We start from the raw sequence: 23,899 nt of genomic DNA, 5'->3' as shown, positions 1-23,899 counted from the left end.
TAGGCGTCCAGACGGGCCTTGAATATCTCCAGAGAAGGAGACTCCACAACCTCCCTGGGCAGCCTGTTCCAGTGCTCCGTCACCCTCACCGTGAAGAAGTTCTTTCGCATGTTGGTGCGGAACTTCCTGTGCTCCATTTTTTGGTCATTGCCCCTAGTCCTGTCCCCACAAACCACTGAAAAGAGGTTGGCCAAATCCCTCTGTCTCCCACACTTAAGGTATTTATAAACATTGATAAGATCCCCTCTCAGTCTTCTTTTCTCAAGGCTGAACAGACCCATGATGCTAAGTCCATGTCCTCCTCACAGCAAATTTCCAAAGAAAAAAGGGCAGCATAGTGGGGCAATTCAGTGGAAGCTACAGATCAAATTCACAGAGACTTGGTCTTCTGTCTTTTCCTGATTTGCATTATGGGCAATTTCAGGTTCTTGCCTGTGTAGGGGGTGAGCCATTCTTTGGCTCCGTCCCTTTACATGCCCTGCTGATGTCAACATAATTTTGGTGTTGGAGGGGCTTTGTGGAGCAACTGGACCAGCACATGGGGTGGACACAGGCTCACAGGCGTTGTTTTGAGACATGCTGATTCTGGACTGTCACCTTTTTTTTAAGGAAGTTAGATGAAAATCAACATATTTCAAGCATTTATTTGTGGGTGTGTTTTGAAACACAATCGCTCCCTCTCCACCCAACCTGAGTCAAGGAAATCATGTTTAGGCTTGTGTCAGCACTCAATGTCTCAGTGCAACTACAGTAATGCGTTCCCAGCTGGAGTTCACTGACAAGTCAGGCAGAGATGTGCCTTAGGAGTTGGAACTGTCAGCAGAATTGGTATGTTAATACCAAATGTGGGTATAACCAAGCAGATACTCTGCTGTCAATGGCCCCATGTGGATTTCATCAGCTTGGTGAGAAAAGCCTGTTGGAAAAAAAAAAAAAAGCCTGCCAGTGGGGTTTTGAAATCTGCAGTAATGATGTGTGTTGGCATGGGGAAGGAAGAGACCTGCAGCAGGGAAGGTATGCAGCTTTTATTACTGGCATACCTGTTCTCCCAACAGTCAGTTATGTGGATTTGGTGCATGCGTGTGAAAAACCAACATCATCCCTAAAGTAGGATCCAGGCCTTAGGCTCACGGCGCAGCCTGCTTTGGCTGGGAGGTGCTGGTCCCTCTGTCTGCCTTCGATGCTTCCAGCACACTTGAATGCACAGAGACTGCTCAATTCTACCTCCCCCTGAGCACAGGTTTTCTCAATGCCAAACAGCAGCCCTATCTTCCTCTGAGACAGTGTGTTATGAGTACCCTTTCCCTGCTTTGTTTCCTTGCTTTATTTCACGTTCTTAGTGCAAGAAACTCAAACTGAATCCTTATAATTGAGACTAGGTTGTGGAGAAACTACCTCTGATAACCCCATGATCTTCTTGACTTTCAAATGTGTACCTACTGTTTTCATGGATTCATTGACAGAATGACTCAATGTGCTATGTGCTTGCCCAATATGAGAAATCTTGTTCCTTCAAGGAGTTCACCAAACAAGGGCAAAGGCTGCAAGATGGAAGTTAGAGGAGAGGGAAAAACAAATGGGATGTTGGACAAGTTACAGTAAGCTAGTCCTGGTTTCTAAGAGATTGAAAAATGGACAGGGTAGGGTTCTTGCATGCACATCTAGAGTGTTTCCTATTTGAGTGACGTATCACAGTGCCTGTATGGAATTAACTTCTGTAAATTGAGTGTCAATATACTTAAAAACAAATGCCATGGTAGCTTGAAGGGCAAATCAACGTCAAGCCTTAATGAATTCTAAAGGGGAAACAAATGAAGAAATAAAATCTTTGTCCACTTTATCGAGTTCCACCTAATTGCTAGATACTAACAAAGGTTTAATTTTCTTCTTGGAATATAGATGCTTGCTGAGGAATGAAGAAAAGACTGCTGGAAGAAGGATAAAAGCAAGTGAGCTGTTTTTGTTTACTGTAGTATTAGGCTATTCTTTGTACTTCTATTTTATTGTTTGTGCACTTTTTCTGTAGTTGCCTAGCATTGGCTAGTGTATGAGGTTACAAAACAAACCGCTGGAATTATATTTGTGAACATGGCTGAGTTCTCCAGTTCAGCAGGCAGTGGGGGAAGACAGGAACTTTGAGATGTGCTGCCTGGTTTAATCATTGTAAGCTTGGCTGGGCAAAGGCAGCTTTGCTTGTTACTAGGATAGCAATCAGAAACAAAAAACAGTGTAACAGAAACTAGCCTGTGTGTTGATACTAGCTAAGACACCAGAGTCATCAATCTTCATTTTTCCAAGTATAAACGGTTCACAGGAGGTCAACGAATAACTTCTGTCTTAAAATCAGGCTGCACATTTGTCTGCCTTATGCAGACTTGAAACTTTCAACTTTCCATCAAGGAAAAGCAGCCACTTGCACAAGCTATTGTGGAAGTAAATGAAACAAAGTCATGAAGTTATTGGATAAGGATGGCTCAAGCTCACCCTCTTTGAAAAAAAATCCTTCAATACTGACTTTTACTCCATAAATCATCAAGTCAAGAGCAAAATTTCCACAGGTTTCTGCAGCAATAATATAATTCTATATGCCAGTGGGGGGGGAAGCTTAAGAAATGATAATGCTAAGCTGAGTCTGCCACCTTAACTCTGTTCTTTTGTGCATTAGTGTGTCTTGAAAAATATATTGTTTTTCATCTACAATATATTGGGCAATTCTATGCTCTTAGATATGCTGTGTATTCTGTACTTCAAAGAATATCAAGCCATTCTTTATGCGCTTCATCCATGACAGGCAAACTTGCATCCTGCTTTAATGATGCCTCACATTTTTCCAGAGACAAAGCATGTTCAGGGAAGAACTGCAGAGCACGGCTGAGCAGAAGATGGATGCTGCTATCAGATCAGGGTATTATGTTGTTTGCTTTCCAGGCTGGCACTTACTGGAGCCTGTTTTTTTGGCACCTTAGGCTTTAGCTCTAAGATGCCAATTTAAAGACCATTTGCTTCTTAACTCTACCTTATATCCTCAGTTCTCCCTTTCCACCCCCCCAGGGGACACACAAAGGGTGGGATGATAGTGTGCCTAAGGGTTGGGTGGGTGTAGTATGTGCTCTGGCCCCTGGAGTACGGAGGGCTCCCAAGGTTCCCTTAGGTTCTCAATTACTGTTGCTGTTCATTCTCTGGGTGCCTTTCAGAACACTCAGACATAGCACTTGTGGGTAGAAAAACTTCAATTTTTGTAGATGTGTACAATCATAAGCTGAGCTATTGGAGGATAAGCTGCAGCCTGGGAAGGGTATATGCTGCCTCTGTAGGGTATGCTTGCCCTCCTCTCTGTACCTAAATGACACCAGTGCGTACAAACACTAGTTTGGTGCTGTATTCGCATTGCAGGGTGAAACTTGTCGGCAAACACTTCTTCCTGTGCTTTTTTTTTTTTGGTGGGGGAGAAAATACTATAAGGCTTGTCAGACTGGCCACTGGCATTTTTTTCTGAACAGCAAAACCACATTGGTGGGTTCATTTGTCTCTGACTTAGGCAACTTAGCTCACAGTGCAGATGAGCAATGGTTTTATTTGATAACGGATTGTAGCTTTGAACCTCAGACGTCTTTACAAAGAAAAAGCGTATGAGCTGCAACTGTCCTCAATGGCTTCTTGTCACACAGGTTTCTAATTGTATGCTGGTATTGACTTCTAACTGCCTGAAACATGCATATTTTCAGCATGGATATGGAAATGTTTAGATTGATGACTTGCTGTTCTGTCTTCTCCCCTTTGTTGAAAAGCTGATTTCATATCATTGGACAAATTGCCCGTAAGCATCTCAGTAGTATTCTATTACACAGGAGTTAAGTAGCACTAAAAGGAAAAAAAAAATCTCTGCTAAGAGAGGCAATTCAATCTCTGCACTGGTGCCTATCATGCAAAAAACATCCCACTTCTTTCACTTGGCCTTCATGAATGAGCTCTGCAGGCATAAAGATTGCCTCGCATTTTTGTAAAACTCTCTAAGAAGCGTAGCATGAAGCTGTGACTTTTGCCACATAGGTGTGAAAACTATAATGCACTTCTGTTGTAGACATATATGTGCTTTCAGTATCAAGCCTATGCTAAAGCAATCTAGGCTGTGTTCTTTGTAACTCACATCCCAAACCACTCTCCTATATGAAAGCACTTGGTACACACATGGATGCTGAAATGATCTCATCAGCAGTTGAGGCTGACTGAAGTCCAACTAGAGATTTAAGGACCTTATCTAAGGAGTAATTTATTTTCCTATGTTTCCTGTTAGAAAATGGGAACTTTTGCATTGCAACATAAGAAATGCTCCATTGGATGTTCTCAACTGCCCTTTTTGCTTTGGCAACACCTCCCTTACAATCTTTACTTAACCTTTCCCAGACTCTTTTTAGAGGCCAGTGGATGTTCTCAAACTGTTTGTATCTAGACTGTGATAGGCAGCATTAGCTGGTGATTCAACCATGAGCTTCCCACAGTCCACATGGTAAATGAGTCTGGATTTGGTCACCCACAAGGCTGCTGCTGCTGCCTTCTTTTGTAATGTTATTTCACCGGAGATATGCAAGTACTGATGCAACTGTCAGTAAGCATCCCGTCTTTTTTCTCTTGGTTACAGTGAGAATTAAAGGACTTGTAGAAAACTTCTGCTTTCATAGGGTGCAGTTTGTGCTTTATGTTTATGTATATTTGTGCTTTATGTATGTATTAATGTTATTAACTGATAAGTGAGGTGTCTGGCTCCATAAGGTGAGGGGAGCTTGAAAAATGATTTTCGGAAACTGCATTTACTGAACTGACTGAATGAAGCACAACTGCATTTTTAATTTCTCAGACTGTATGTAATGCAACACAGCTTGAAAAACAAGAATCAATTCCCTTAGTAGAAGATATCCCCCCTGCAGGTTTTGGTTTTAAATAGGTCATTTTTGAAAAATGTTTACATCTCATTATTTCTAGCACACAGATGTGTTCAGAAGATAGATGATCTGTTTAAGTAAGTATTCTAATATAGTTATGAGAGAAAATGTGGTAACTGGCAGTGACTCCTGTGGACTCGTAAAGTGAACCATACCAGAAGCCAACAGGGAGGGAGGGAACAGGACTTTTTCAGTTATCTAAAATGAAGCACAAATGCTGATAGTGCTCAATAATGATTACTATATCAAGCTGCTTGAGGTAATTGGGACTTCTCTCATTATCAGAACAGATGTCTCCTTTGAATGTATCTAAACTCTTAATCTCCATACCCTTAGTGGCAGAGTTCTACAGGTTAGTCTAGTATTATATATATGCATAATATTCATGAAGTTAAGTATATCTGCTGTTGTATATAAGTTGTTCCACATTCAGTTTAAACTGTCTGGTTTTTGCTTTGACTACCCTCTTAGTTTTGGAATATAAATACAGAGCATTTGATTTAATATTCTCATGTTATTCATTGTTTTACAGATCAAGACCAGGGTCATAGTCCTGTCAACATTGCAGTCTAATCTTTCTCACATTTATTTGCATAGAGACTTCTGTGGTGTTTCTTACAGTGATGTTAACATTAGTAAAGGCAGCTGCCGGTGATGTTACTGTTTTAGGTGTGGCACTTTACTGACTTTCTGCATATTTGAGTTTGATATAGGGCGGGATATCTACAAATATGAATGCCACGCTCTTCTCTGGGTATACCCGCTGCTCACAGGGAACAGGGGAAACGTTCTCTTCAATCACAGGTGAAGTGCTTGAGCAATTTTAAATAAAGACTTTTGCCTCAGTTTTTTTTAATTAAAACAGCTTAGAAACTGCTTGAGCAGTGTGCATGCTGTAGTGATTTAATTAGGCTCATGTCTAAACCAGTGCTGCTACATGAGAGTGACTGAGTCCCCAAAAATCTATCACTACAGGCAGTGGCAAACGTTTGAAAAAGGTAGCCTGTATTAAGTGACAAGTGTCTAACACTGTGGGATGTTATGGTCAAACCTGGACTTGGCAAAGTGCATAGCTGGGCTGTCCCCAGAAGCAAGCTACTGACCAAGCAGGAGTCGAGAGTTCTCTAGTTTCCGTGGGATAAATCACTGTGCCACACCTGGATCCCTTCTTGCTCAACCAGCCCTCAGTGCTGATGGTTCAAAGACAGTGTGTGCATTCAGGAGCACTGTCAACACTGAATCCTGTTTTCACTGCATTCCCACTTGCGTTGATGAGAATTCTCCAGTGGAAGCTACTTCTGCTGCTGGGATTACTGGCTTCAGTGCAGAGGGCAGAACATTCCCTTCGTCCTAGTTGGATTATGTCATTACAGATGATGGTGATGAATGTTACAGGCTAGCTGGCCTCTTTGATCCCCCATTTTCATGAATGGGAAGAAGTTAATAGTCTTATTGCTGTGGACAAAATTAACTAGAGAGAACCTGATGCAGGAGGTTTGGAATAGTGAGAACACAAACTCTTACAATTCAAAGTAGCTTTAGATAAGTTTGCCTGTAAGATTTAAGGGACAAAAATAAATCCAGACTGGAAGTGTTTGACCTGGTCTTGGTGCAGACTTGGTCTTGACTTGGTGCAGACTGGAAGTGTTTGAGCTTGATCTGCTTGAGGGTCTGGAGGTGATTAGGAATCATTCATGAGTGATGAATCACTTGATGCTGGAGAGCCAAACTCCAGTAGCTGAAATCTAGAGTGCTTGTGGCTTCTTGTTTCTTTCTACTCTTGTCAGCAGTAACTGTTTATGTAGGCAGTGCCTGGTCTTTGTTCATGGCTCGTTAGATTGCTTTTACTCATCTCCTCTCAAGGACGCTGCAAGTCTTAATTCACTGTGCTTTGTAAAGATTAAAAGCAGTACTATTATTCAGTGACACTCCAATTAAACAGTAATGACTAGGTGTAGTTATTTCCTAAAGACTAATAAAAGACTGGAAATAAGTGAGGGGCCAAGATCCTACAGAGATTTTTTTTTGCTATTTTGAGCAGGGTAAAAAATGAAGGAAAAATGCAGAAGGGATTTTTTTAATGGATTACACCATTTTATTGGCATTGGAAAACCAATGCATGCCCTGAAAAGAATGTATATCCTGAAAGTGAGTCAGATTGTTTCAATCATCTTTCAAGTTGCTAGCCAGCTTAAAAAGTGAACTTGAAACACATTTTTATGCTTTTGCTCAGCTGAGCTCACAGACTCTCCCTCCAAACACATTCTGTCACGAATTGTTATTTATGGGCCTATGTTTTATTTGTCATACAACTCATTTTCCCTTCTACTGCTAAAGCTCTGTTTTTCATGTTTCTTGGAAAGCCAACCTATAATGCTTGAAGTCAAACAAAAATTTGAGTAGCTTTCTCAATTAATACAGAGAAGTCAAAATCTGCAGGCCACTCCAAATAGGAATAGAGGAACACAAGAATAAATGAAAGCAGCTGGTGCATTGCAGCCTGGAACCACTGGTTCTTAAGTTGCCATGTTTTTGTCAGGCACCACAACAGATTGGATAAAGCTAATGTTTCCTTGTCCTGAATGCAAGAATACGTAGAACTACATAGCTGAGAAGAATCTATTTAGGTCTCTAACACTATGAATTAAGGAGCAACTTGAGTTTAACCTGTTCTGAACTGACAGCTATTTCCCTTTAAGAAATAAATAACATTTAAGCTTTAAGTCCAACAACTTTTTTTAATAGGTGTACTATGTTTGGATTTATCTCCTATTGTTTCCCCTATCCTTTTAAAAAGGAAGCCTTTGCCACTGTTTATTTTTAGTTTTATTTTTACTAAAGTTGCCCACAGAAGCTGTGGCTGCCGCATTCCTGGGTGTATTTAAGGCCAGGCTGGATGGGCTTTGGGCAGCCTGGTCAGGTGGGAGGGGTCCCTGCCCATGGCAGGGGGGTTGGAACTGGGTGAGCTTTAAGGGCTCTTCCACCTCAAACCATTCCAGGATTCTAAGACAACTCTTTTTGAACTCTTTTTGTCTTCCTAGTAGTAAATATAAAGACAAGTTGATCAACTTCAGCATTTTCATCTTGGAAAATTAACTGTCCTTTACTTTTGCATAAGGATATGACTCGTTTAACCTTTCCTCAGAGGTCATCTTTTATGAATGTATCTTACCTACTGCATTTCTCTGAACTCTAAAGTAAAATGTCTTAAAGCATAGTACCCAAAATGGGATGTGGTACCTCAGATGAGGCCTTAGCAGACTGATCACCTTGGTGTCTTACAGATGTAATTTCTTTTAATATATGCTGAACTGAACACTTCCTTTGTTTATCTGTTGCTAATATCTGTTCCAACTGAGCTGCTGTAGCCCTCAGACCCTTTTTGCTTCTTTGTCACTTTGTCAGATCCTCTAATTTTGTACTTAATTCTTTCTTTGTGTACTTAATGTATTTGAAATTATTGAATTTTATCTGGGTATTTTCAGACCATTTCTCCATTTCTCAAGAGCTCTCTGATTCTGATTTCTCCCCTCCAGATGACCTGCAGCTCCTTGCAAGTATTGAGCGATCCGGACAGTCTGGAAGTGTACACTCTTCTGCTATGCAGGCAATTAAAAGTAATCTCAAATAAAATCCATTCCAGGGGAGGTTACTGCAGTGCCTCAGTTCAGTCAAACAGGCAATGGTAGCCTTAACATGAGTTGTTTCACATTTATGTAATCCTTTAAAACATTTCCGTATCAGATGTTAAGATCACTTCCTTACTAAGCTGCTCATCATTCTACTGCATGAGAATATTTCACTGCTTACTCTCTAATACCGTGCCTTTCAGAAGTCATAGGGTCTCCTGTATTCCTCTATTCCTTAGATTCACATCCTGAGTTCTTCCTTCCTGGGCTCTGAGTTCCAAGGATTTTTTTCCTAACTTGAAGTTGACACGACTCAGTAACGAAACATTTTTAGCATAATGACCAGTGTTATCTCTGCAGTTCTCTACTTTGTGAAAAATACATGTGGCATAAAAGTGCATTGAACGCCTCACAGAACAAACAGAAAAGCAAAACCTCTATCTGCAAGTAGGGTAAAAAGGGAGTTTTTCACACCTCAAGGGCTGTAGCTTTTCCCAAGACTTCTTACCGCTGCAAGGTTGCATAAAACACACTGGATGCATATAAGAGAAACTTGGTCTTTATCTTGAAGATTGCAAAAGTAAGATGTTAAAGGAAGGATGGATATTATCTGTTTTTTCTTGGAAATGAGAATGAAAGAAAGTAACCTATGGATGGGCTGGGGACAAGTTTATGTACAAAAGGTTAACTATGCACCGAAGAATGCAGAAAGTGAGCAGAAATGTTCTCTTCTCCAACAAAGCAGGAGTCAGCCTCCAGGATCCTGAGTATCAGGAAACATGTAGAAGGCCATTCTTTTCCAGAAAGGAAACAGACTATTATTAATGTGAGATAATTAACCAGGTCAAGATGCAAGTAATGCTGAGCCCATTATAACCTCATCATACCCCTTCCTCTAGGATTTCTACTTGAGTCTTTGTTTTCCTTGCTTTCTCTTGATGTTTTGAAACAACCAAGGGTTGTCGCATCAGCAAGTGATGTGTATTTTATTTGGTCCAAATATATTACAAGTGACCAAATCTCGCATTGCATTCAGTAACTCTTGACCTTGCTGACAGCGAGTGTTGCACCAGATGTGACCAAAGCTGAACTTGGCAATTTTACCTCGTAGAAGATCTGTACTTGCTTTCTCCTCAGTTTGTTTCCATTTAAATGTGAGCAATCAGTAACTTGTTTCTTTTCTACAACTCCTTTTTGTTCAGTTCCTGATTAGGACAGATGATAGACTGAAACAGGAAAATATGCCTCTAGTCACCAGCTCAACATAATGCCTGTAGAGCTTCTCCTGTCTTGAAAAATTGAGACTTGAGACAAGGCACTTACTCTAGAGCTTGCATGTTTTCCCACTGCAGCAAGCGATTTGATTCTCTCATTTATTTCCAAGTCAACGTCATACCAAAGTTTTTATGTTGTACCTACAAGTAAACAAATGTTAAGCTTCTCGCTACTGCTTCTGCCTCAGATGTGTAGGTGGGACATGACTTGGTCCTAGAAAAAATGCAAACCCAAAGCCAAACCAGTTGTGCTTTTAGCTCATGTTAACCTTTCTGTCCTGTTTTAGTAACTGTCTCTAAAACAGATTGCATCAGGGTCAGCAGTTTGAAACTGAGAAATGGTATTTATTAAGACGGGAAGATTGTATAGCTACTTCTGTGCAAAATGTTTCTCAGGGCTCCCACAAGACCAGAAGGATAATAGATATGCAACAAGGAGGAGATAGGTGTGTGTGTGTGTAAGAATCAAGCGCTTGTTAGGAGAACCTCTCTGGTGGTGCTTTGCTGAGACTAAAATCGTACAAAATAAAACAACCCTCATATGCCTGAATAAGAGGGGAAAAAAAAATACTGCAGTAATGACTGAACAGTTGGGCACTTATATTGCAAAGATGTGGACCCAGGTGTTTCAAATGAAAGTGAAGAATAAATCAGTGATTTCTTTGTAGTTTTCATAAAAAAAGAATAAATTTCTAGAATTTTCTTCAGTTTCTACTATTCATCTTGGGTAATTAACATTTAAAGAGCTTGTCCAGAAACAGCAGGAGGTTTCCAAAGAAACATTTACACAAAGAAATGTTTCCATTTGTCTTTTTCCTTAACTACATTAAGGGACATTTGACATTTTTACAGGAAGCTCTTTGATTCTCGAGAGAGTGAGTTAAAACAAATTTATGTATTGCACAGAGGAAAGAGTTGAGAGTAGGGAGAGGTGTACAGAGAGAGGTGTAAGAAATATGAATGAAGGTGAAAAGCGTTTGACCCATTCAACAGTTGAAAGAGGATTAAATCATCGCTTCTTAAACTCTAAGCTTGATATTAGCATGTATACCATATCTGATGTTTCACTTTCAAGCAGTTCTCAGCTAGTGCTTTAACCCATAAATCTTCAAAGCATTTTGCAACAGAGTAAATAATAGTTATCCTAATCTTATTGATGGGATTTTTTTTATATTGAGGTGAAGCAGTGTACTTAAGGCTGTCTAACAGACAAGAGTCAGGAGCAGGACCCGGATTTCAAGCACTCTGAAAGATAGCCATGGATATATTACCTGAGACATGCTATGACTCACCTCGACTCAGAGAATACAGTTTCTGTTGTATTTAAAAAAAAAAAAAAAAAGGCAGAACAAAAACATGAGGTTTGCTTTTGTGGAAATAACTGAGAGAAGTTGGAAGGTCAATATTTTGAGCTGAATAAAGGCAATAGGTAGAATAGTTGACATTCTGTTATTAACGTGCCATTACACCATTACTGAAAAAAAAATTAGAAAGCATCTGTATTTTAGACCCCAGTCAAAAAAAAAAAAAAAAAAAAGCAAGACCTACTGATATTGACAACATTGAGAAAGACATACACATCATTTGACTGGGACTTGTTTTCTTTCCTGTTTTTATGTAGTGAAAGTTTACTATCAATTCCACACATGAAAAGCAGAAACTTACTTTTATTGTTCTTTGTTTTTTGATAATGAAAGCCTAATATTTGAGCCTGAGTATTTCCTATGATTTCATGATTCATAGACTTAAAGGTTTAATAAAGAACCATTATATAGAAAAAAAAAACACCAAACCACCAAACTTTTAAAAACAATGATAATTGATATCCTGGCTGTGATCCAGCCTCAGCACTAAGATCCTCCCCCTCATATCTACCTCTTTAGTTGATCTTTTCTCACTTGAGGATTCCTATTTCTGATTTTCTGTTTGTTGCCCCTGGATTTTTCTTCAGACCGCTTACTATTTTGCCTTCTATCCAGAAATTAACTCTGCTAGTATATACCTTGAATGTTTTAAATTGTTTTTTTTTTTCTTTTTTGAATTAGGGCAAAGGGTTTGTCATACTGTCAGTGTGTCAAGCTGTTGCACTACACAGGTTGGTTTTAAGGCACTCCTTCCAAATGTGGAAGAGTGAACTGTCCCTGAAACAAATAGGAGGTTTCAAACAGCGAGGGCAAAGTTTACTTTGGGTTTCGTACTCTGAGTGAAAGATTTCATGAAAGGTTTTTCTCTTCCTTTCTTGAAATTTATATAGCTTCTGGAAATAACAAAAGGCAATTCTGCTCAGGTGAGGAATTAAAGTCAGAGAACCTGTTCGCATGTTCAAAATCATCACTTGTTTACCAAATTGGAGGATCGGGCCTGTTTTTTAAAAGTGACAAGTCAATATAATTTTTATTATTCACTTCCACTGACTTAACCTTAATAAAAGGTAATCCTTGGCATGAAACCTCTTCACAGCAAGCTGGTGCTTTATAGAAAAAGACCACTTGAGTGCCAAGTTTCCCTTTAAGCAGGCCGTGGAACATCAGAAGTTATCTGTGCTATGGCTCTTTGAGATTACTCACAAGAGACCAGTCACTTCTGTGGCCATCCATGCGTTAATCACCACAACTCCGCGTGCAATAGCGATAGGCTTATTTGCCAGCTATGCCTAAGTAGTTGACCTCTACATCCTCTAGTATGTGAAGACAGAGCTTAGTAACACTAATCCCTGCATAATGACTGTGGTCATTTGTCCAGCCTATAAATAACTCAAGCAATAATTTAATCTCTTACCTTAAAAAGAGCAAATCTTGGTGCTGGGGACCTCCTAAACAAATAAAAAGTAACTGGTTAACCCAAAAGACAATCCTACCCTATCAGAGCACCTGTTAGAAAATACGTTACTTTTACTTGAGGACAAGCAAAGTTGTATTCATCACTAGCATTACACTTAAGTGCTTTAAACCCAGCTCTGATTTTTTTCAAATACATTTTTTTTCCAAGACAATTAAAAGCGTATTTCTAAGGAGCACAGGCATATATCACTGTAAGAACGTCCTCATTAACAAAATGCTGATCATCATGCCATTCTCCTCACAGTACTCAGTTTCTTTCATCTACAGTCAAAATACCTTTTACATCTAAGGAAAATTGTGAATTAGAGTCTGTACGTGCTGCTGAAAAATTGATCTCTAATTATCGAAAGGATGGGAATGACTGAAGGAAGGGGGCTACTAATGCGAATAGCTCTGTCTGTACTTTCATGGTATGACAAGTTGTCACTTCGATAGAGAAATACTCTCATTTTGTTACCAGCCTGGTGTACGGCAATGTGATTAAGGCAAAACTAATTTGATTACTGAAATATTTTCCCAAAGATTTTAAGCTTCTGGCTTCTCAAAGAGGTTTTATAGAACCGATGGCTACAATTGAAGTTCATCCAAAAACCTCGATGTTCACTGAGAAAGGCTGCGTTTTTAAATTCCCATTATAGATGCCAAAAATGTGGCTTCATTCATTCATATGAGAGACGGATGTGAGGTCCCATATCAAGTTTGTTTTTATTGCATGATTTCAGTCTCTACATGAAAAAAAGATGCAGGAATACCTCATTAGCATTTGCCCAGGGGGACTACCAAAGGAAAACAGGCTTGTTACAAAGTTACCCTTTTAATTACTCTTATTTGACTGTTGTTTTGCTCTCATTTGATCTTGTTTGGTTCTTATTTTGGATGAGTAGAATCACTGTTTTAGTAGGAAAAGGGGATGTGCTTTGCCATTTCAGAGAACTTGAAATTTGGTTTCAGTCTGAATTTGAACTGGAAATTTGTGATGAGTTATTTGGAAACGTAGGGTGTTTCCCATGTACTGGTCTTTAGGGAACTGTGACAAATATTGACTTAAATTGCCATACATGACACGTAGTAGCATAGTGGTGATAACATACCTTATAGCCAACAATGCGCTGAGGGGGCTCTGCAGTCTTTGCAACCGAGTTGCCACACTTGGGAGACAGTCTGTTTCTGGTACCGAAACTGTTTGGTGTGCTTTTTTGTTTGTTTGTTCTAAAAGTACAACTTTTTGGAGAGCTTCACTGGTGAAAGGCTGCTTGAGCTGCTAACTTCCCAACTTTCCCGCATCAATGTCTGTAGGGAAGATGACCAAGGACCGTGCATGTCACAGCAGGAAACTGACAGCTCCCCTTTTCCTATCTGGATCCACCTTTTCACTGTTTTCTGGCAATTACTGCACCTCGCTGTTGGTGGAGACCCAACACGGGGATTTTACCCTTATTGTTCCAATTTTTTTTTTCCACTTATTTCCCTCACGGGCAGCAGCACACAGCCCGGGGAGGGTGGGCAGCCAAGCGGTGCCCTCGGCAGGGCGCTCCGAGCCGCTTTTTCCCCCCGCAGTTCCTCGGGCGAGAGCGGGTGGGGGGGAGGGAACGCAATCACCTCACGGGCCGTGGGGACCGTTAACGGCCGGCGCGAGACAGCGAGCGCGGAACGTCCACCCCCCCTCCCCGCCGCACGTGCCCACCGCGGGCAGGCTGCGCACCTCACTTCCGGCCGGCCGCCGGAGGAGGGAGGGGTCGGGAGAAGGGGGGGGTGCGGCGCATGCGCGGTGGCGCCGCGCACCGGCGGGGCGGCTGCTGGCGGCGCTCGCGGGAGAGCTCCCCTCGCCCCCCCCTCCCGGTCCCGTCCCGGTCCCCGCGGGGCCGCGCCCGCCCCCTGCCGCCTCCCCCCTGCCGCCTCCCTCCCTCCCTCCCTCCTCCCGCAGCGGGGCGGGGGCGGCATGTGAGGCGGGGCCGCCCCCCTGCCGCAGCCGCTGGGCACCGGCCGCTCCGCTCCGCGCCTCCCGGGGGCTCCCGGCCCCGCTCGCCATGAAGAAGTTCTCCCGCATGCCCAAGGCGGAGGGCGGCGGCGGAGGCGGTGGTGGCGGCGGCGGCGGCGGCGGGGCGGCGGGCGGCGGCTCGGCGGGCGGCGGCGGCGGGGGCAGCGGGGCCGCCTTGGGCAAGGTGTTCGCCGTGGGGCGCTACCAGGTCACCGCCGAGGAGCTGCTGGCCGAGGGTAACGGCGGAGGGGGGGGCGGCGGGGGGGTTGGGGAGCCGGTGGCGGTGCCGGGACCCTGGGGCTTGCCCGGTGCGCAGGCCGGCAAGGGGCGGGTTTGCCCCCCCCCCGTCCCGGTGCTCGTTTAGGGGCGGCGTGCAGCCCCTGGGGCTGTGCTGGGTTTGGGGTGGCGGAAGCCTGCGGTGGGCGTTTGGCAGCCCCGAAAGAGACAAAATAATAATAATAATGATGATTAATAATAATAATGAAACCCTCGCTAGTGGAGCACGGTAGGTTTTTAGCAGGGTCACGCATCAGCTGGCAGCATCAGCAGCTCGTGGCGTGAGCACCGCTGGCCTCGCCGTGCTGCGGGTGCTGGCGCTGCCCTCGCTGGTCCCGGGCAGGGCTGGGGTGGTGGCAGCCAGCTGTGCTCCCGCCACCCAACTCGCCTTCACGGCCACGCGTGGGTCCTGCCACAGTGCTGGTGGCTGTAGGTGCTGCGGGCCCCACGGCTCGCGTCCCAGGGCAGCAGGCACCAGGCTGGTCCCAGGCGCTGGGGAGGTGATGGGGTCTGCAGCCCCACTGCCCGGGGTGCTGGGGATGCTGCCATCGGTGTCTCAAGGATGCGGTTTTAACAACTGCGTGTTGATAGCGTGAGTATCGAAAATAGAAAACGTGGTGGCGGTAGGTAGGTTTTCACTGCCGTCTTGAGAAAGTTTTAGTACAGCGGAATTGGCGTTTAACGCTTAGAATAAATACAGTGTTCTGTACCTGATTTACAAAAATGAGGTTAAGGCTTGGCCAGCTATGGCCGTGGTTGCCCAAAAAGATGAGAGGGATCCTTGCTGGGAGCTCCCTTGGAGTCACCGCAGCCTGACAGAAAGTCCTTCCTGTACACAGGGCTGCTTACAGCGCAGAGGCTTAAAAAGAAGAAAAAAAAAAAAAAAAGGAAATGAGCTCCTGAACAAATTCAGGAGGCACATGGAAACCAGAAAAATAGCACAGTGCTTTGTTCAGCTCACCGTCTTACTAAAACTTTTCTTGTAAAACGCTGTTTGAAGAGTTGTAGATTCCTATTTTTTTATTCCTGTAGATTGCAGTGACAAATTCATAGCCCTTAACAGGCACAGGGGCAGGGGGAGTATGTATTTAAGTAGTTGAGTGTTGTGCAAATTTGCTTTCTTTCTTAATAGACAGAAATAGCAAGTTTTTTTTTTACAGCTTTCATGTGATGCCTTAAGTGCAGATGACTAGGACTAGAAGCGATAAGAGTCGGGACAGCGTAAATCTGTTGCATCTAGAGAAAAGTCTTCAAAGCCAATGCCAGAGCTATTTGGCAGTAGGGAGGACCCCAGAAGGCTTTAGAAGAGAATGAGATAGCAGGTGGCCTACGGACAAGGTTAAGGAAGCAGGGCAGAAGTGAGGGAGCTGCTGCATCCCATGTGGTGGCCGGGGAGGGGCTGGGTTAACTGCGTGTGTGTGGAGCAGGGGTGCGCCTGCTGAGGAGGTGCCCATGACAAAGCTGTGGTCCGGCTCTGCTACTCCCAACCTGTCACAATAGCTGGTGGATGGAGAAGTTTCCTTGTGTCTAGGAATTACTTCCTGACAGGCTGGTTTTCCCTCGATGGGGTAACGATTAATAGTAAGTGCTCATTTGTTAGTGGCGTTGTACAGGTAATATTAACATCTAGTATTAAGAATTAACACTCTTTATAAGTTCCCTGCTTTATAATCCCCCCCGCCTTGAGGGGAGGGAGCAATGACTTTTTTTTTTCCTAATCCCTGTGCGTATAAAGTGTTGGTTTTATTCTGCTGAAACCCGGTTTTACTGAGCTTCTTAGCCTTGCCAGGTAGCTCCAGTTATTCAGTGGTAATGAAATACCATTTACAAGTTACTTTAAGAGGCTCAGAGTGGAGTTTTAGGTTGTGTAACAAGAAGCTGGTTATAAGTTAATGAATGTAACCAACTTAACAACTAGCCTGTTTCAGAAACAGATGGGTAAGGCTCTGTTAGCAGTGGTATGGCATTGACAGGCTTTTTTTACTAGCTGTTAGGATTAATAGCATATGCCTGTCAGGTTCAAAGTGTTCCCCCCCCCCCTTCTAAATTTTACATCTGAATTGTCTTAGAAAGCTGGGTCTTGGCTTTGCAAGTGCCGAAGGGTTCCTATAACTAGAGCGAGTTGCAGCAGCGATGCCAAAAGGCTCAAGTCATAACTACATTCATCGTTAGGCTGCGCTAATGAATCTTTGGTAGATTTCCTGTGTTGATACGGATGCTGCCCTTGAAACACTTCTCTAGCCTTTGACAGTATCATTTTATTGCAGTGTTTTAAAGGCAAAGCTACGTAACGTTATAACATAATGCTTTTGCATATATAATGTGCGTAGTACTATCTAAAGCACCTGTAAACTTGGGTAGTAAAGTAGGTATAAAGGTTGAAGTGCTGTGGTTAGAAGGCTCTTAGATTGTTTTTTCTGTGTTAAACAAAGCTGTTTTTGATGGGTTCCTTATCTTTCATAACCCGAGGCTCAGTATGTTGTTGGATGGGGGTGTTTGTTTCTGAGGTTTGTTACTCAGAGATGAGGAAAAACAGTACATTTGGGTTAAGCTTTGACGGACAAAATGAGTTGCTATCTATCCATTTGAAAGGATGAGACAGAAGCAGCAAGGGGACGGTGGAACTGTGAAGAATGATGGACCCAGGCAGAGCGAAGGCCTTCTTTATATCTTTTTTGTTGTACGAGGGTTTGTGCAGTGAAGCAGAAGTTTGGAAAATTAAATCTGACGCAAATATGGAGAAGTCTGTCTCTCTGAAGTTACGGATGATGTCCTGGGGACACTAAAGTTAGTTGTGGTAGCTCTAATACTGAAAAAGGCTTTCTAGCTCAGTAATTGCAGCAGACTGGACGTGAAAATTATGAAATGTCCTTTTAAATCCATCTCAAATATCAAATGCAAAACAGTTAATATTGTGAAGAGTGAAAAGGAAAGTAACAACAAGCAATAAGCTGCTGGGCAGCCCAACTCTGCCACAACTGCGCTTGCACTCCCCTTCCTCAAAGGGAAAGGGGAGAAAATACGATGGAAAGGACTCAAGGGTTGAGATAAGGACAGGGAGATCGCTCAGCAATTACTGTCACGGGCAAAAGAGACTCAGCATAGGGAGATTAACGTAATTTACTGCCGGTCGCTAGCAGGCTAGAGCAGTGAGGACTAAAAGCAAACTAAAAACACCTCCCATCCACCGTCTTCCACCTCCTCCCCCCGAGCTGTGCAGGGGAAGGGGGGCTGCGGTCAGTTCTCCGTGGTCAGGAAGACCTCTCCGCTGCTCCCTCACGGTCCCTCTCTGCCGCTGCCCCACGTGGGGTCCCTCCCACGGGTGCCATCCTTCCCGAACTGAGCCTGGGGGGGCTGCCCACAGGCAGCAGCTCTTCAGGAACTGCAACATGGGGTCCATCCCCCAGGAGCAAACTGCTCCAGCAAGGGTCCCCCATGTGCGGCAGCTCCCCCCAGACCCCCTGCTCCACCAGGGGCCTCTCCACAGGCCTCAGGGGAACTTCTGCTCCATGCCTGGAGCTCCTCTGCGCTGGCCTTGGTGTCAGCAGGGCTGCTTCTTTCGCATTTCCCACTCCTCTCTCCCAGCTGCTGTGGCACAGCAGTTTTATTTTTCCCCTTTATTCAATCTGCTCTCCCAGAGGCCTAGCCAGCGTCGCTCTGGCCAGCAGCGGGTCCCCTTTGGAGCCGGCTGGAGCTGGCTCTGGTCTGACAAGAGGCAGCTGCTGGGCTCTGCTCACAGAAGACACCCCCGTGGCCCCTCACCACCACCAAAACCTTGCCACATGAAGCCCGTACACTTGCCAAAGTATTTTTAGTTTATGGAAGGAGGAGGTGAAGTTGTGGCTTTACACAAGGGTAAATCTACTTCATTGTTTGCATTGACTTAAACAGAAATTTATTATTGAACTGCGTGAAACTAATTTTCCTGGAGACTGTGAGTGTTGGCACTGGAAGGTATTTTTAAACTACAGTTCAGTTCTGGTATTGTCTCGATTTCTTGGTAGGTGTTAGAGGTGTTTACACTGAGTAAATAAAGCCTATTCCAGGTTTGAGCTTGTCTTTGTTCCATTAGAGTTAGCAGGCGAAGGTAGGCATGGTAAGTGTGTGGAAATTCAATATGTTGGTGTGTTTTTACTGAGTGCAGATAAAGCAAGCAAAGTTACTTTTGGGTGTTAAAAAATAAAAATTAAAAAAAAAAAAGGGGGGGGGGGAGAGGGGGTCCATGGGGTAATGAGGTGCCCAAGGCTGTACCTGTGATGTGCAGTAGAGTCCCAACCTGTAGTCCTGAACAGTGCTGGCTGGCATAGTTTGAAAGCTCTTTTATTGGCATAGAAAGATGCTTGCCATCCTGCTTCCATTGTATTTCTTATCTAGAATTGATTAGTGCAATCATGAGATGTGCAATTTTTCTTTAAAAAAAAAAAGGAAGAACAACAAAAAAACTTGTTTAGCTTTTTTTTTTTTTTCTTTCTGTAGTGTAGCTAATAAACTGTCATTTAGTGTCTCATGTGTCTTGAACTGGTATTTCAAGCACCACAGTTTCAATGTCTTTTTCAGGCTGGTGGTTCTCCTACTGTCCAGGACAATTAATAGCATATGTGGACTCTTTCCGATTTCTTAATTAAGCTATATTTAGCCCAACAGAGAAATGGGGTAACTTAATGTCAGGCAGTAGCCCGTTTTTCCTTTAGGCATGAAGCATTTGTCCGTTTGGAAGTATTCCACCAAAGCAGCAGGAACGGCCTCTCCTTGTTCGTTAAGCTAGAAGCCCTGCTAGAAGCAGAAAAATTAGTGACTGAGGTAGAAGAAAGTAGGCAATGGCACGTGCAGCTGGTTCCAGAGGTACCCAGGCTGGTGGGGAAGTGGTGGGCATCATTGTGGTGTTTGGGAAGAGCGGTAGGCTGCCCTCCAGCTTTTATATGCCTTGATCCTTTGGGCAGGAGAAGTTGAACGTGCTGTATCGCCGCTCTTCTGCTGTAACTTTCTGTATTTCCTTTGCCTTACGATATGTGGGAAGAAGAGGAGAAGCAGTTACTCTGTTTTTTGTTTTTCTGGGTGGTAAAACGGTGAGTGTGGAGCTGTATTTTTGTGCTTTCGGAGTGCCTGTGAGTGCTATCTCATAGGGAGCTTTTGTTTTTCTGAGTGACTTTATATCTGGGACCAGAGAGGCTGGGGAAAAAGCATCTCAAATGAGTAAGTGTTTGTATTACACAGAGTGTTTGCTTCAGTTATTTAATATGATGGTTAAAGCATTGATTTCTCTGAAGAGGCATCTCTAAATAGAGAGGACAAGTGAAAAGCTCAAGTATCCCTCCATAATACTGGAAACTCGTTCTCCTTTCTTATATAATCCTTCTCATGCTGCAATCTCTTGGAGTCATTACTGATAAACTCCTGAAGGAATGACCATGCAAGCTGAACCGTTCTGCTTAAACTGAACATGTGGTTCTTGCAAGTACTTGATGGCATAGGTTATTTAGTTGGTCTTTTATTTTTATATTTTCCAGGTCGAGTCCTAAGAAAACTAGCAGCTTGATCGGGGAGTCCATGTCCTGCTCTGTGAGGTCATGGGCTATGTAGCTGTAGGTTGTCAAGCTGTTCTTTTTTTTTTTTTTTTTTTACTGCAAATGTCTTTTATTGGAGTGTTTTTTATTTTTTTTTCCCCAAATAGTTGTCTAAGGAAGAAGGGGGAATCTTAAGACTTGACTGGCATCGCAATGGTGGTGAAGTTTGAATTGCTTAATGCCCAGAAAGGAGGCATTCTAAGTTCTTCAAAATTGTTTCCCAAATTAGGAACGTCTTTAAAGTTTATCTGTCTTATGTGTATTAGCAATAGCACTTCAATTGGCAGTCTGAATAGACAAACTTCCTGATGTGCATAGTTTCTCTCGCCCTCCTGTTTTGTCAAGCCCTATTTCACTTACTCTGATTTTTTAGGTTTTTATAGTAAGATGTTGGGCATGTGCAATTCAGGAAGTTGCTGTAAATTCTTAAGTGTCCTGATGTATAGCAAGCACTGCCTTCACTCTTGGGAAGATTTGGCTTGTTTGTTGTTGTTTCTTCTGAAGAGGCAAACAGGAGAAGTGCCCTTGCACTGAATCTGTTAACTGGAGTGCTTGAAAGTGATTAAAGGCAGTGTGGACCAGATTCTTGACTCTGAGATCCAGATTCTGCAGCGTGGAAGATGATTTGTGTGGCAGGTGTTGTGAAGGCAGCTGGGGCAGTGTCACTTCTCTCATGACTATGTGACATGGCAATCTCATATGCTGCAAGCTGAAACTGTAATTACTGGTTTTCTTCATTTGCTCAGTGTTTGTGTAGCTTGTGAATTGCCACTCCTTGCAGTAACTACTATTTTATTTTCCGTAGGAATCCAGTTCAGTTGTTCAGATATATTTCCAGACAGCCTTCCAGCTCATAATCTAACTTGTGGAGTTGGAGTTGGGATCGGTCACGTCGACTTTTCAGAGTATAATATCACTGAATCTATGTTCACACATCATCTTAAAGGTCATACCTGTTACTCATTCTGTCTCAAACACAGTTATGCTTTGCTAATATTTGAGTAGCAGAAATGGTTTGTTCAGAAGTTCAGAAGGTATAAAGGGGGGAAAAGCAGTATGAAGACTTGAAAGGTTCCGATGAATTTTTGCTGAGAGCATAGAAAAAAACATGTACAGAGCTCTGACACAGTCCCAATAACAAGCATGGCTGCCGTATTTCAAGTGTAGCAGGTGGTGAGATGCTGAGTGAGGTTTTGATCTCTAATGAAAGATTGGGAAGCTGTGCTTTAGTGCTTGGGATTTCTCTTTAGTCTTTTCAAGCCTACTGCAGGCAGATAATCTGAAACAAGAGCATTGTTTTGCCTTTTACAGTTTGTAGCTGTATTCTCTGTAGTAAGAGAGGCCAAACCAGGAATTAGTTTGGATGTTGGTTGCGATCCTTGTCTTGCATCGACGTGCAGGTAAAAATACTGTTTCATGTAACATAGTGCACAAAGTAATGCTTTAACTTGAGCTTTGGTCACATTGTCAGGTAGCTAGTGTACTGACTGAACTTGTTTGGTACTGCAGGAGAAGAGCCGTGCATTCGCAGCGTTCGGACCCTGCTGTGGCTTGTCTGCCCCCCAGAGCTGTCACGTGCCTCTTGTACAGAGATGCAGAAATTTGCACAACAGGTTAAGAAACGTGTAGCCTGACAAAGGGATCTGTTGTGCAGCTCAGAGCCAGTTCAGCATTCACCAACACGTGGTCTAACACTCTTCTCGTTGTCAAGTTACTGGTCTTTGAATCCCTTAACGATACTCATTCAGGCATTGCGCTGTATATAGACATGCAGTGTTATGCCTGTATTGACGGCAAATAATTCTTCCCTTTTCTTTTTGAAGGACGTTATCAGTTTAACTTCTGGGGGCCCAGAAGCAGTTAAATACTGAGCAAGTCCTTTGGAATCTGGTAGTTCTGAGCTCAGTTGTTGGGAGAGCGGCCAAGAGTCAGATTGTTGTACAGGAAGAGCAACTTGGTTTGGAGCAGCATCGTGTTAATACGATGCACAGTCTCAAGCTGTCTTTCCTTTGCCAGACTTTGACAAGAGAGATCAAACGCGTGTGCCTTCTAATTGCTTCTTACCCGGCGTGTGCGTTTTGATAAAACGTGTTAATGTTGCAGTAGTCATAATGTGCAGGTTTTGATTTTTGCTACTAAACTCCTGCACACCCTTAAAGGGTAAAGCAGCATGCAGTAATAGAGGATATATTAGCTTTATCCATTAAAGACTTGGCCTGGCTTTAAAAGAATCTGAGCATGGTCTTATTTTGGGTGTGCATTTTTTGTTGATTCACCTGAAGGTTTTGTTTGTTTGTTTTAGATGTCAGTATTTTGTATGTCAACATCGAAAATGAAAACTTTGCTAGCTAATAAAAGTAGAATTAGTTTTCGGATGGGTGTTAACCCCAAACTAGTGATTTTGGGAAGGGTATGTTTATTTCTGTCACAGGTTTTTGTCGCTGTAATATCAGAACAGTCAGTCATTAGCTAGTATGTTACCCATAGGGAGGTATTTGTACAGTTTTCCTGTGTGTGGAGAACAGAAGTAAATGCCAGAGATGGGACTTGGTCTCTGCCTAGCAGCTCAGTGGGTCTCCCTTTCCTTTAGCATGAAGAACGTGAACATGCTTTAATATATACAGATGTTAATGGTGTGGACTCTGATATCTTTCTAGCTGTAGATGTTTATTTGTTTTAGCTGTGAATGTGTGCAAACATGGATGTCAGGTGAATGTCTCGTTTTCTGCTAAATTAATTACACTTTGGGCTGACAGGAACAAGGCTTGATAAAATCATTTAGGTAGTATTTCTTGTCTCTTGTTCTACAAGCATTGTTTTTAAGTCCTTGTTCTTGAAACTGTTTAATTTCTTAACCTTAGGCTATATTTATTTTCTTGTAGCTCTATTCTGCCTCCATAATACTCTAGGTAAGTAGGCTACCATAGCGGAAAGAGCTGCAGTTTGTAAGCAGTGCTAACTGACACTATGAATGCGTTGCGCCTGCCAAAATACCAAGTGCAAGTGTGTCAGATTGCAGGTGGATCTAGGAAACAAAATTGATTTTGCAATGGGGACTCACCAGGGTGGTAGGCTGGGTCAGTCACCTCATCTTAACTGGTTTGCTTAGGATGCTGTTTTTTTCCTCAGAAAATGCTGACATCTGTTTTGGAATGGAGGTTTCTTCTCAGGTGTTTTTATAGGTTTAGCTTAGAAGCTGTTGATGTAGTAGAAGAACAGCTGCTTCCTGAAATATTTGGAATACTTGCCCTTTTCCAGTACCGTAAGCTGGAAGTCTGAGGCTGGTTTCCATATCCCAGTGATACTAAACAACAGTTCGGGTCCTCTCTAGCCTGCTTTTCTGCTGCAGTAGATGTGTATTTGTCCTGGATTTTCCTCTCCGGCCTAAGAAGTTATGC

At 43.0% G+C, this 23,899-nt stretch overlaps 1 protein-coding gene and 1 long non-coding RNA gene across 9 annotated transcripts in view; one reads left to right on the top strand and one right to left on the bottom strand.

The window, feature by feature from the left end:
• Window positions 1-14,389, bottom strand: part of LOC121069443 — a 61,402-nt gene extending 47,013 nt beyond the window's left edge. For 3 of the 4 annotated variants that reach the window (XR_005819429.1, XR_005819427.1, XR_005819426.1), the window contains exons 1-2: window positions 13,775-14,347; window positions 12,622-12,655 (exon numbers count right to left, since the gene is read on the bottom strand). This is a non-coding gene — a long non-coding RNA (uncharacterized LOC121069443). Of the gene's footprint in view, window positions 1-12,621; window positions 12,656-13,774 lie in introns of all 4 variants that reach the window. The other variant, XR_005819428.1, reaches the window with a different exon arrangement.
• BMP2K (BMP2 inducible kinase) overlaps window positions 1-23,899 on the top strand; it is a 103,654-nt gene that overhangs the window by 24,923 nt on the left and 54,832 nt on the right. Inside the window, exon 2 of one of the 5 annotated variants that reach the window (XM_040555628.1) lies at window positions 1,900-1,949. In XM_040555628.1, coding sequence (XP_040411562.1) covers window positions 1,900-1,949 — 50 coding nt within the window. Of the gene's footprint in view, window positions 1-1,899; window positions 1,950-14,531; window positions 14,898-15,126; window positions 15,167-16,176; window positions 16,519-23,899 lie in introns of those variants that run through there. The other 4 variants (XM_040555629.1, XM_040555627.1, XM_040555631.1 and 1 more) reach the window with 4 other exon arrangements.

This window comes from Cygnus olor, chromosome 4, assembly GCF_009769625.2.
Source record: "Cygnus olor isolate bCygOlo1 chromosome 4, bCygOlo1.pri.v2, whole genome shotgun sequence".
Classification (NCBI taxonomy): Eukaryota; Metazoa; Chordata; class Aves; order Anseriformes; family Anatidae; genus Cygnus; species Cygnus olor.
The sequence above is the reverse complement of the archived record's forward strand: the minus strand, read 5'-3'. Positions and strand labels throughout refer to the sequence as shown.